This window comes from Artemia franciscana, chromosome 19, assembly GCF_032884065.1.
Source record: "Artemia franciscana chromosome 19, ASM3288406v1, whole genome shotgun sequence".
Classification (NCBI taxonomy): Eukaryota; Metazoa; Arthropoda; class Branchiopoda; order Anostraca; family Artemiidae; genus Artemia; species Artemia franciscana.
Window position 1 is genome coordinate 5,226,792 of NC_088881.1, and position 12,755 is coordinate 5,239,546.

The 12,755-nt window shown below is 36.5% G+C and overlaps 1 protein-coding gene across 2 annotated transcripts in view; it reads right to left on the bottom strand.

Annotated features, from left to right (window-relative positions):
- Window positions 1-12,755, bottom strand: part of LOC136039192 (dual serine/threonine and tyrosine protein kinase-like) — a 100,242-nt gene that overhangs the window by 48,383 nt on the left and 39,104 nt on the right. For both annotated transcript variants that reach the window (XM_065722713.1, XM_065722714.1), the window contains exons 5-6: window positions 9,182-9,309; window positions 4,203-4,363 (exon numbers count right to left, since the gene is read on the bottom strand). In XM_065722713.1, the coding sequence (XP_065578785.1) occupies window positions 4,203-4,363; window positions 9,182-9,309 (289 nt within the window). The remainder of the gene's footprint in view (window positions 1-4,202; window positions 4,364-9,181; window positions 9,310-12,755) is intronic.

Consider the following 12,755-nt stretch of genomic DNA (forward strand, 5'->3'; position numbering starts at 1 on the left):
GTTTTGAGCCCCCATGTTTTAGAAACCAAATACATCCATGAGAACAAAGTATCTAAAAAAATAAGCTTATTATTGTCATGCATATGCTCTTAAAACGTAAAAAAAACCCACCGTCAGTCCTATCCATCACAAAAGGTAAAACCAAAACGAAAGCTTAAATATTAGCAGTTTTAGCAATGTACAGACTATCGGGTTTCATTCCTTCAACAATTTCTAGACTTGTTTCACTCCGGCAACACAGAGGAGGTATATCAGTTCTTACAGAAAGAGAAGGAATTGATCCTTTTCACCCACATTAACCTGGTGACCCTCCCATTTAGAATATCTTGGTAAAAATTTTTGGCAATTATCTTAGAAGTAAACAGCAAAGGGTGAAGTCCAAGCATAAATTATGCACACGATAATAAGCTAATATAAGAAAACAAATCAGATCGAAAAGAAAAAAAATCAACTTTAAGATTAAAAGAAAGAGAAAGGAAAAGAAAGGAATTTAATTGTAAAAATCAAATAACGATAGTACAACTAAAAAAGTAACAAAACCTATGTATAGGGTGGAGAAAATAGACTTGCTTCATTTTAGAGTTGAAAAATAAATGGTAAAGACGACCGTCGGAGAAAAACGACAAAGAATATTCACCTCTGGTTAGACTGAAAAGGACCAATTATGAAAAACTTCCCAGTCGAAAAATGTTGGAAGTCGGAAATTGACTATTTGGAAAAGTTGGAAAACGACTATTCACCGCTGGTTAGATGGAAAAGGACTAATCATGAAAAACTTCCAAGCAGGAAAATGTTGGAAGTCAGAAAATGAATATTCGGAAAATTACTATTTGGAAAAGTAGGAAAACGAATATTCGCCGCTGATTAGATTGAAAAGGACCAATCATGAAAAACTTCCCAGTCGGAAAATGTTTGAAGTTGGAAAAAGACCATTCGGAAAATGACTGTTCGAAAAAGTCTGAAAATGGCTATTCGCCACAGGTTAGATTGAAAAGGACCAATCATGAAGAACTTCCCAGTAAAAAAACTGTTGGAAGTCAGAAAATAACTATTCGGAAAATGGCTATTCGCCGCTGGTTAGATTAAAAAGGACCAATCATGATTTCCCAGTCGGAAAATGTTAAGATTTGAAAATTACGCAAATGTTCACCTATCAACAATGTATCTAATTACACTTTGTGTGAAGTTGGAACGGTTGCTTCAAAAAAAAACTATAAATGACACTTTTTTTCTCATTTTGGGGACACCGTCTTAGGTCGAATTCCTTTTGGCACTGAGTGAATTTCGAAAAAAAAAACTAAAATGTAGTATAGATACATTAACGTTACTTCCAACAATAACTTCAGAGTCAAAAATTCAATTTAACCAAATTTTTTCAACGGACATTCAATACACATTTTAAGGTTATAGAAAATAGGGATTTGTTGCGCTGATTAAGACAAGAAAAAAATTCTCGTCTCCAAGACAAGAAAAACCACAGAACAACCACAGCCATCTAGCTTCCACATCAAAATATTAAACATATACCATGAAAACCTTAAAAGGCCGCTATTTTAACTTCTTCTCTTTGTTACATTTGGCGGATGTAAAAAAAAAAGCTTTCTCAGTAGGAAATAAGGCGTTTTATTATTATTATTTAATATAGTCTACCCATTTTAGCAATTATTTCAAAATAGAAATTTCAGAGCCTCAAAATATATACAGCATTTTTACCGCATTTCTTCACTGAGAAAATCTTGAGGTAACAGCACCAGAGCAACAAGGTGCAACCTTAATTTGTAAACCTATTTGTTACCGTCCAAGACATTAGATACTATCAAGTTACTTACAGAAATATCCTGGAATTTAGTATGCATTTTAAGATTCTTACTAATTAAAGAAACCAGGAAAATGAAGGATATTGGGGCATTTGGAGCCAGGGCCGTATCCAGGATTTTTTTCAGTGTGAGAAGGGGAATTTTTTTTAAACACATTAAATATTTGTTTATATTCATTTTGTTACGTTTTTAAGAGTCGGACAAACCTTTCAAGAGGAGGCGGGTTAACCCCCCTAGCCCCCGACCCGGATACGGCATTTTTGGAACTAAAAGAGATATCACACAATAGAATTGAAGCGGAGAGTATCAAAAATAATAAAAATAAAATTCAAGTTGACCTCCAAGACAAAAAAAGACAAAAAAGGACATGTAGCCTTTCGCAGCAAAATTTTAGTTGTATCACAAAAGCCTAAATAGAAATTTAGTTTTTGTTTTGTTTATATATGACCTGCATACATAAACGATAGTTTTAAAATAATATTTAAGCTTTAGATACTCAAAATCCAAACAGTGTATTTTATTATGTTTTTTCCTCAGATCCATCATTTTAAGTGGGTTTGAAGCAATAGCATCAGAAAATTGAGCAAATGTTACTATAAAATTTATATTCATAATAGTAGATTAACAAATTTCGAACAAACAAGAGATTAAAGTTAAATTTTAAAAATGTAAAAAATTAGCTACAACACTGGCACAACATCCAAACCAATTAATTGAAGGGCTATTTCCAGGATTTTTTCAGCTAGGGGGGGGGGGGGGTCACACAGTCTTTTTCGGGGTAGAAGAGTAGTGATGAACAATGGAGTGATGAACAAGAGTGGTGAACAATTTTTTGTTTAGGGGGATAGAAAATGATTTGTTTACGAAAAAAATTATAAAAAACCTCAAAAAAAGCATTTTTTTTATAATTATTTTTGCTACGTTTATACGAGTCGGATTAACATTTTGAGGGTGGGTTCAAACCGCATAATCCCCCACCCCTATATACGGCCTTGGCGATGAGTGAAATTAATTGATTTTCAACTGCTTTAGTAGAAACTAATTATTTGGAGTGAAAAATGTGACAGTCTGATAGACTTAACCAGTGGAATAGCTAAGGTGAGCGTTTTGGTAATTATAAAGATTTAATACCTAAAGACTGATCAAGAACATTTTAACCAAGATCTAAATACCTTAATTATTAATCTTAGATAATATTTATACACCAAAAAATAACTATTATGAACAACGTGGTCTCATTACGTAAGACTTACACACTCAGAATATGTCTTTACTGGGATTGGATGCCGAGGCAAAATAGCCTGGGAACGGTAATAATTAGGGTATCTAGTGTATAGAGGTACTATTGCTTTTACTTACGCTTGTAAGGCAGTGAGTTATTGAACAGCAAGTTTAAAGGGGGGCCGGACATCTTCCACCGAACTGAAAAGAATACTTACTTTTGATACCTATAAAAGGACCTTTTCCATACTCGGACCCTCCCCCCCTAAAAAATACTACTACTCTTGAAATAGGGTCCTGCCTATGTGTTTGAATTACAAAGTATCAAAACTACAATGAAAATAAAACAGAAAAAGAAAGATGAAAGCAAAATATATACAAAGATAAACTTGTACTTATAAAAGTTTGACTTACATCTTGATCATTTTTTATTCTATTATATCACCATCTTCTTACTAGTTAACACATGGACAAACCACGAAAAATGGACTAAAAGAAAAAAAAACCTATTTATTTATATAAACACTGTCTCATTATTGAGAAAAAGACAGCAACAAATTACATCCAAAAAAATTAGAAGAAAAAAAGAATTTCTTGTGTTACCTCTGATAAATAATTAATAGAGTGAGGCTAGGTTCTAGCAGAAGTCACATTTCACTTAAGCAGTCGGATTTTCAGTCGCCGGACGAAAAATATCGTCGCGCGGACGAATATTCGGTTCGCTTCTGTGTTACATATTGAAAAGTTAGTTTCCTAGCCGTTAAAGTTTCGATTCAAACCAATAGAGCTTCAATTTCAAAAAATGGTAATTTAAAAACAGGACGCATACATGCTACCAATACTATTTTTAATGGTATTCAAAAGAATAATTTCTTCTAGAAATATTCAAAGAAGAATTTCACTTTAATAGGGACATAACGGCTAGAATTTACATATGGGGGGGGGGGGTCACCGAATTGGACATCCACTCGATTGTTGGCACGTGAAAAATTTGCCGTTTTCTGACATAGCCTAGCTTAAGTGTTCAGAAGTAAGGCCGAAATATTTTTTTCTTCTTATTTTTTTAGATTAATTCTTTTCTACTGCTTAATTTTAAAACATTGACCGTATTATGTCAAATTTGTTAGTTATTAAGACAATATAAAACAAAAGGAAAAGAAAAACCTCAGTCAGGACTGTTGCACATTTGACAAGGCGAAGTTGAAATTGACGTCTCGCAAAAATATTCAAATTAGGGAGGCTTTCAAATCCAATTACTATTTGACTGTATCCGTTTCCAGCGGAAATTTGACGTGTACGTGTCCCCGGCAACGTAATTTGGTATCCTAAAACAAAGTTGAAAATCAATTTTAAAACAAGAAACGCATTTAACAAGTAAATTTGCTAAACCTTAAATACACAATGAGCTGGTGAGAAGGTAAATTTGTTTGATACTATTAAGGAGCCGCACCCTAGGATTCATTAATCACTTTCCCTGATATACATAGTGCCTATAAGCAATTTCATTTTAAAAGGTTTATAGGCGCGTAAATAAGGAGTTTAAGCTATATTTGTATCATTTTGATTCTGGGTGTGTCCAAAAAAATGCTAAGGGTATTAAAATGAAGCTTCAAGGAATGTTGAGGAGTATGTTAAAATAGACCAAAAGACAATATGCGCATCCGGTTTATCAAAAAGGCGTATCTCTATTATTTCAACCCGTTAAAGGGATATTAAAAAGCGGTCAGATTGCAACTAGGCCCCTTCCCGTGCCCTCCTTTTTCACTACCTTCCCCCCAAAGACACCCGGTCAAAATTTTGAAATAGGCATCTTGTTCAAAAAAGTCTGTAAAGGTCAACTAACTAAACGCCCCGGGATAACATAATCCCTCACAGGCCAGGGGCAAGGGTTGTAAGTCATCCAAGTTGCAATTTTTAATATTTAAGGTTGGTTATATGGACAATGGGGTATGTTTGATCCTGGGTTTCAACAACGGCTTAGTGTATTAAGGTGACATTTTCAGAAAATGTTGAGGGATGTCGCTATATACAGGATGGTTGTCAAAATCGCATATCAGCAATATCTAAGGAACTGCTAGGTGTTTTAAGTTGAAACTTTCAGGGGATGTTGAGGAGGACTTTGAAGAATGATAGGAAGGTATCCAGTCCCTCGTACCATTTTAGATGCCCCCACCCTCAACATTGACAGAAATTCCAAAAGGCCATTTTTACAAAATAGTCATAAGGTCAAAAAATTATGTCTCCGTGGATGCGATAGTCTCCACAGCCCCGGAGGAGGAAATGTAAATTATACAATCTATCCATTTCTTACATGCAGAATTTATCATTGGGAAAGGAATATTTGATCTTGAGTGTGTCTGAAAAGGCTAAGGGTATTGAAATGAAGCTTCGGGGAATGTTGAGTGGTATATTGAACAGAATCAAAATACACTATGTGCCTTCAGTTTATAACAAAGGCGTATCTGCAATATCTTACGAACAGATAATGTTATTAACTTGAAAATTTCAGGGCGACTTTTGCAGGAACTGCTGTTGTGGCTGTAACTGCGATTACTTGTGATTGCAGCTAATATTATTTTCGACGGCAAGTACTTGAAACTGTAAATACTTGAGACTTCGACAACGACAACTCACGATTTTGACTGCAATTGCTTTTACTACCGACCACTTTCTGGAAATTTGAGGGAATATTGAAAAAAAAGCAGTATGTGCATGGTGGTTGTCAAACGGGTGCACCAGCAACATCCCAGGGACGGCTGAGAATATTAAGTCCAAATTTTCAGAGAATATGCAAGTGGGTGCTCGAAATTGACCAAAGGGTAGCCAGCTCCTGCTCCACTCTGCCCTATTTAGATGTAGCCTCCCCAACACTGTTGGAAACTTGGGGAAAATGTTTTTGTTTAAAGAAGTCGAAAGGTCTAGTACCTGCACCTCTGGAGATACAAAGACCTTCTCTCCCCAAAGCTACCAGGGCAAGGGGTTGCAAATTATTAAATTTGACCAATGTTAGGTACAGGGTTTATCATTGGGATAGGAGGAACGTTTGATCTTGGCTGTATCCGAAAAAGCTAAGGATGTTAAGGAGACGCTTTAGGGAATGTTGATGGGGATGCTGAACTATATCAAAAGACACTGAGTGGTAACAACAGCGGGAAATCTGCAGTGTCTTGGGAACGGCTAAGGATATTAACTTGAAACTTTCAGGTCCACTAGTACTGCTACAACTACTTCAAACAATGCAGTACCAGCAACTTGACTGGTTGCAAAAATGACTTTAGCTACTTGCGACTGCGAAAACCTGCAACTACTTCTGCTTTTGACTGGTTTTAGGAAATTCTGAAGGTATTAAAGTTGAAACTTATCAGGGCATTTTGAACATTGCTTAAAGGACAAAGGGCCCAAAATATCCTTTTTATATACCCCCCCCCAAAAAAAAAAAAATCGAAAATATGATGAATGATTAATATTATGAAGTTGAAAGTTTCAAGGCATATTGAAGAGGATGTCAAACTAAACCAAAATACACTAGGTGCATCCAAGTTGTCGAAAAGACCCATCTGGGCGTATCTATATTGATCTCCGAAACGGTTACGGGTATTGTGCTGAAACTTTCATGGAATACTAATGCGCATGTTAAACAAAATCAGACGCAAATGACACTTTTATAGTTTATACATCTATATCAGTTTACTATATATATTTAATCTATATTTCATCTTTATTCATCTATATTTCATATATATTTCATCTATATTCATCTATATTTCATCTATATTCATCTATATAAATTTTATTTGAATACTCAATCTTTACTCGTTTTACTGTTTATTCATCTATATCAGTTTACTATATATATTAATTAAATAAAAAATAGTTTTTTTTAACTGAAAGTAAGGAGCGACATTAAAACTTAAAACGAACAGAAATTACTCCGTATATGAAATGGGTTGTCCCCTCCGCAATCCCTCGCTTTTCCCCTCGTTAATACCTCGCTCTTCACACTAAATCTTAAGTTTTGTCCCGATTCTTTAAGAATGACCCCCGAATCAGAAAGGCCGTAGAATAAATAGTAGAAATTACTAAAAATACTTTAGCATAAAGAGCGAAGTATTTTTAGAACCCCTCATATGCGTAATAATCTCTGTTCGTTTTAAGTTTTAATGCTACTCCTTGCTTTCAATTGTAAAAACTTTTTCATGTTTATATTTTCATTGTTTTTTTTAATAGTAATGCTAGAAAATCCTGTGCCCTTTTCATTGAATTTCTCTTCCCCCATGAAATATTCCTCCAAGGAAAGATCCTCCCAAATAGCCCCCTTCCCTCAACCCCAACCCTCAAACCAAAAAAAAATCTCCCTTAAAACGACGGTACACTTCCCAATAACCATTACTGTATGTAAACATTGGTCAAAGTTTGTAACTTACAGCCCCTCCCCCAGGGACTGTGGGGGAGTAAGTCATCTCCAAAGACATAGTTATTATGGTTTTCGACTATGTAGAACAAAATGGCTATCTCAAAATTTTGATCCGTTGACTTTGAGAAAAAAAATGAGCATGGGAGGGGGCCTAGGTGCCCTCCAATTTTTTGGTCACTTAAAAAGGGCACTAGAATTTTTCATTTCCGTTAGAATGAGCCCTCTTGCAACACTCTAGGACCACTTGGTCGATACGATTACCCCTGGGGAAAAAAAACAAACAAATAAACACGTACCCGTGATCTGTCTTCTGGCAAAAAATACGAAATTCCACATTTTTGTAGATTGGACCTTGAAATTTTTTCTATAGGGTTCTCTGATACGCTGAATGCGAAAATGTGATTTTTTTTTAAGATCCTATGACTTTTAGGGGGCATTTCCACTATTTTCCAAAATAAGGCAAATTTTCTCAGGCTCGTAACTTTTGATGACAAAGATTAAATTTGATGAAACTTATATATTTAAAATCAGCATAAAAATCCGATTCTTTTGATATATCTTTTAGCCTCGAAGTTCCTTTTTTTAGATTTTCGTTTACTATTGAGTCGGGTCACTCCTTACTACAGTTCGTTACCACGAACTGTTTGATTTAATCTATATTCATCTATATTTCATGTATATTCATCTATATTTCATCTGTGTCCATCTATATTCATCTATATTTCATATGTATATTTCAATGGTTGGGAGGATGTCATAAATAAGGATTTAAAGGAAATGGGAACTTCCTGGGAGGGTGTAAAGAGGGAGGCTTTAAATAGATTAGGTCGGAGGAGGAGCGTGCGTAGCTGTGTTGGCCTCAGGCGGCTTGGTGCTGCAGTGAGTTATTAGTAGTAGTAGTAGTAGTATATTTCATTTATTTCAATACTCAATCTTTACTCGTTTTACTTTTTGTTCATCTATATCAGTAGCCGTCATCTTGAAGTTTGATATGGTCATTTATTTTAACTTCTCTTTCGAAATATTTTGCATCTTTATTTTTGCTGCCGAGTTTTTAATACTACGACGAATATGTAACTCGTTGTATGTAACTACTGTATGCACACATTGCGAAATAGTTATAACGTATTATTACACATAACTATTATACATTATTATAACTATTATACACAATCAGCTATAACTATATAAGTTTGTAACTATTAATGCATTAATCTTCTTTTTTCTCGTTCCATCTTTCTTCCTCTCCTCTGCCCCTCTTTCGTATTCTCTATTTTATAACTATTTATAACTATTTCTTATATTTTATAACTATTTATAACTATTTCTTATACCCTATTTTATAACTATTTCTTAATAGGAAATTATTATTGTCATCATGTAAAAGAGAAACAAGGAGACTACTAGTAAAAAAGGTAGAGACTAAAAAGCTTTTCCTTCTTTTACTGGCTTAAATTTCGCACAGAAGAGCCGACCAGCAGGAATCAAGACTTATTAGTACTTCTACTGTCTTAAAATTTCAGAGAGAAATAAACGAGAACCAATCAGGTTTTAAAAAGGCGAGGCTATTTGGCTTGCCTTTCTGAAATACAAGGAATAAGGAAACACAAGGAATAAGGGGATTGGCTTAGTAAAGCGCCATAAACGAAAACCAATAAAATTAGAGCACACTTTCTGCCACGAAACTATAGGAAAATCTGCTCCCTTTTTTCACTTTGATAATACTTACCAGCATCAGCTACCTGCTTTACAAGTACACTGTCAACCGCTGAAGGCTTGTTGCTACGATGCTTATCAATTGGTCCATTTTGAGTCCAGGATTTCCGTCTTTCAAATGAATCGTTTGTCATCAGATTCCTAAGGAAAAAGACAAACACCTAACTACAGTGTTTACTCGTGTTTTCCTGATGATGGTTTTCAGAATGTGTCAAAACAATTTTGTCAAACCCTCATGAAAGAGTATACGCTTTTTCATTTTATGTTTCTACTTTTCTTTCTTTTTCTTCATTCCCTTAATTTTTCAAAAGTTATTCACAATATAAATTATTTTGTTTAAAATTTATTTTAAATTGTTTAAATTTTATTTTTTATTTAATTTGGAGCTTTTTCTTCTTTTTTATTTATTCTGGTCGTACCGCTTCTACAGAATAAATTAAATGACATTTCTTACAGATAGTGCGATTAGTTTAGTTCCAGGTCAGCGTTTCCATGATACTCCTTGATCATTATTTTCATGACTGGCTACACACATTTTATAATTAAATAGTAAAACCCCCTTGATTAACTACCTGAATAGAAACCAGCCAGTAAAATGAGAGGATTACTATATATGATCGGATCGAAATAAAAGTATACCACTGGAATCATCATTGCTTTAAACCTAAGACAGGAAACTTGCAACCTTTCACCTTGAACAACAAGGAAAATTAGTTTTTGTATACGTAGTACTGATGTGTATTCTTTTTCCTTCTTTTTTGCCAGAGGCGCCATTTGGGGCAAACCTTGGGGTGGGCATGAACTCCATCTGCCCCCCCCCCCTGATTCACTTCGTGTCGTGTAAGAAAAATGCGGGTTTTGACAGCACGTCGATCGAATATTCCAAGTAAAAACGCAGTTTCAGCCCCCGTGTTCTTGGAAATGTACTATAACCGACTGTGGGATTCAGCCACACTGACCTCTAAGATTCATTATAACAACAAAGATTACAATTAAAGAGGTTAAGTGATTAAACTGAAAGTGTAAAATTCAACCAGACTACAGGCTGGCCTTCCTCAGTGAGAAACTTTGTTATTTAAGTAAACAATACGTCGGTGAAAGTAATCTTCATTGTTATACTGAGGGTTGTAACCAAAATATCGGTTTTCCTTCAGCAGAAGTCTTACAGATCAAATATATTTACAAAAAGGAAAAACATAACAAGAGAAATTTTTTTTATTAAAACACTATAGGTAACAAGGGGAACCGCCGAGGTTTCATCTTTATAAAATCGTCAACAAGCTGGTCGTAGTCCAAATTTTTTACTAAATCCTTCTCGGCAAATATCAAAAGGAGGTGACGGAGACAATCATCTCCTGTTGTAGACTGCAGGCAGTTTTTCACTATTTCAAGGCTAGAAAACAAACGCCCATTGCTTGCTTTTGTCACAGGAAGTGTGGCAGCAATACGAAGTACTTTAATAACTTCTGAGTAAGCCACTGGTAATGCTTGAAGATTGTCGACAATGTCTAAGGAGTTTCCCGGTTTTTTCTCCTCATCAAGCAAGAAACGCTCGAAAATACCAGCTTGAGATTCGAAAAGAATATCATCGATATCCAGCTCGCCGTAAAGAGCAGAGAAATGCTTGAGCAACTCTGTGTCCATAAACTTGGTCAAGCTTGGATCCAAGGCTTCGAGTGTGCTCAGCACTGGCAAGTTATCTGTGAACCTTCTGTCAAATTTGGCTAGTAGATGGTCCAAAGTCTCGAAATACTCTCGCTTCATTTCATCCGCCAAAGTTGTAGTCCGATTGCCAGATTCAATGAAGTTCTTTCCTAGCGTCGAAGTTGTCACAAATTCTTTCAGAAGTTTGGTGATCTTTTGAGTTCTTCAAGGTCGTCCTTTCTGACCAACAGAGGAGGTTCTAGTCGCGGGTTCATTCACAGCAGGTACTTCGATTTCAAGTTCTGTTACAAACTCTTTAGCCTTCTCAAAAAGCAATACGAATGAAGCATCTGAACGCAGGTCGGTGAGTTCGCCTCTTGTGGCCCAAATCAGGGTGTGCGATCGGGAAATAGCCAAGTCAACGGCCTGGAGCTGCTGAGACAGCGAGTTCGTCGCTTGCATAATTGCTTCTATATAGTGCAATTGGAAGATAACAAGGAACGAGTTCATCTTCTTCTGTAGCCCTGATGCCTCTGCCCGTGCTTTGCCGTCGGCTCCCTCGCTTACAGCAAACAGTACAACTAAAATTCATTCATTTTGGAGTCTAAACCTTCGATATAGATCGATACCAGTAAGACCATCGTGTGGCAGCATTTCTTTCCAGCTCCAGAACTGGCAGTTCGGCAGCTTTATGGGCCTCAACAAACAACTGATGCCGACTGTTGCTGTTGGAAATGATTGTGCATAGAGTCTGGACCAGTGAGAAAAAAGAACCAACAGTGCCGACAGATTCAACGAAGCTCGCAACGACCAAATTTAGATTATGTGCAAGGCAATGAATGTAGATTGCCTGCGAAAATTTCGCTCTCAAACGAGCTTGAACACCGGAGAACCATCCACTCCTTACGCTTTCTCCGTCGTAGAACTGTGCGACACAGTAGTTTCCAATCGATTCCAATTCTTGTCACTGTGTCATGAATGAAATTTGCTAGACTTTCAGCATCCACGCTCTTTATGTGGTTGCATCCAATCAGTCTTTCTTTTACTTTTGCTTCTTTGAAGTAACTAAGAAGAATGGGAAGCTGCTCTTTCTTTGAGTTGCCCTTCGTTTCGTCGACCAGAATGGCAAAGTATTTGGCGCTTTTTAATTCTTGCACTATTGTGCGCTAAAGCCTGGAACCGATCACCAAAATAAGATCGTTCTGGTATTCATGGGATTTGTAGTGACCGTACCGTCTCTGCAGCTTGTTGAAGATCGTAGGAGAGTACTCTGCAAGAAGATTGCATGTCTTGACGAAATATCCCTTGTTTGTCGAGGATTCTGTTTCGTCGTCCCCCCTAAAGGCAGTTCCGAGTCGCATCAATAGAGCTTTTACTTTTAATAAGGCTTTTACATGCTCTCTGTTCTCCTTGATTTCCTTGTTTCTGTCTGTCATTAAAACTGACGTGAGTGGTTGCATCTCCTTGGGTTGTATGGCTTTGAACTTAGTCCATGAAACTGCCTTGTCTTTGTGGCGGTCACTTTTAGTATGCTGTTCGTGAACGTTAGATATGTTTTTCCATTTCTTCATGCCGATGTCTATGAAAGGTCTAGACCTGTACCTGTACCCGGGAAGAGCAGACGTGCCGCCACAATGTCTGTAGCAGAAGCAGTAAACAGAATCATCCTGTATGGAGTACTACAGCCATGGGTGCTTTTCATAATATGAAGCATTGAATGACCGTTTCACCTTGCCGTTTGTTGTCACTTGCGCAGGGTATTGTACTAGTTTCTTGGACAGAATAGATTATACTGGACGTAATAAATAATTATGGTCGGAAAAGGGCCCTTTGTGGTGGAAGCTTGGGCCCCCCTGGAAAATCTGGGGTGGGCGTGTGCCCATCCATGCCCCCCCCCCTAAATGGCGCCTCTGTTTTTTTTTTTCTCCACTGTTAGTGGGGCA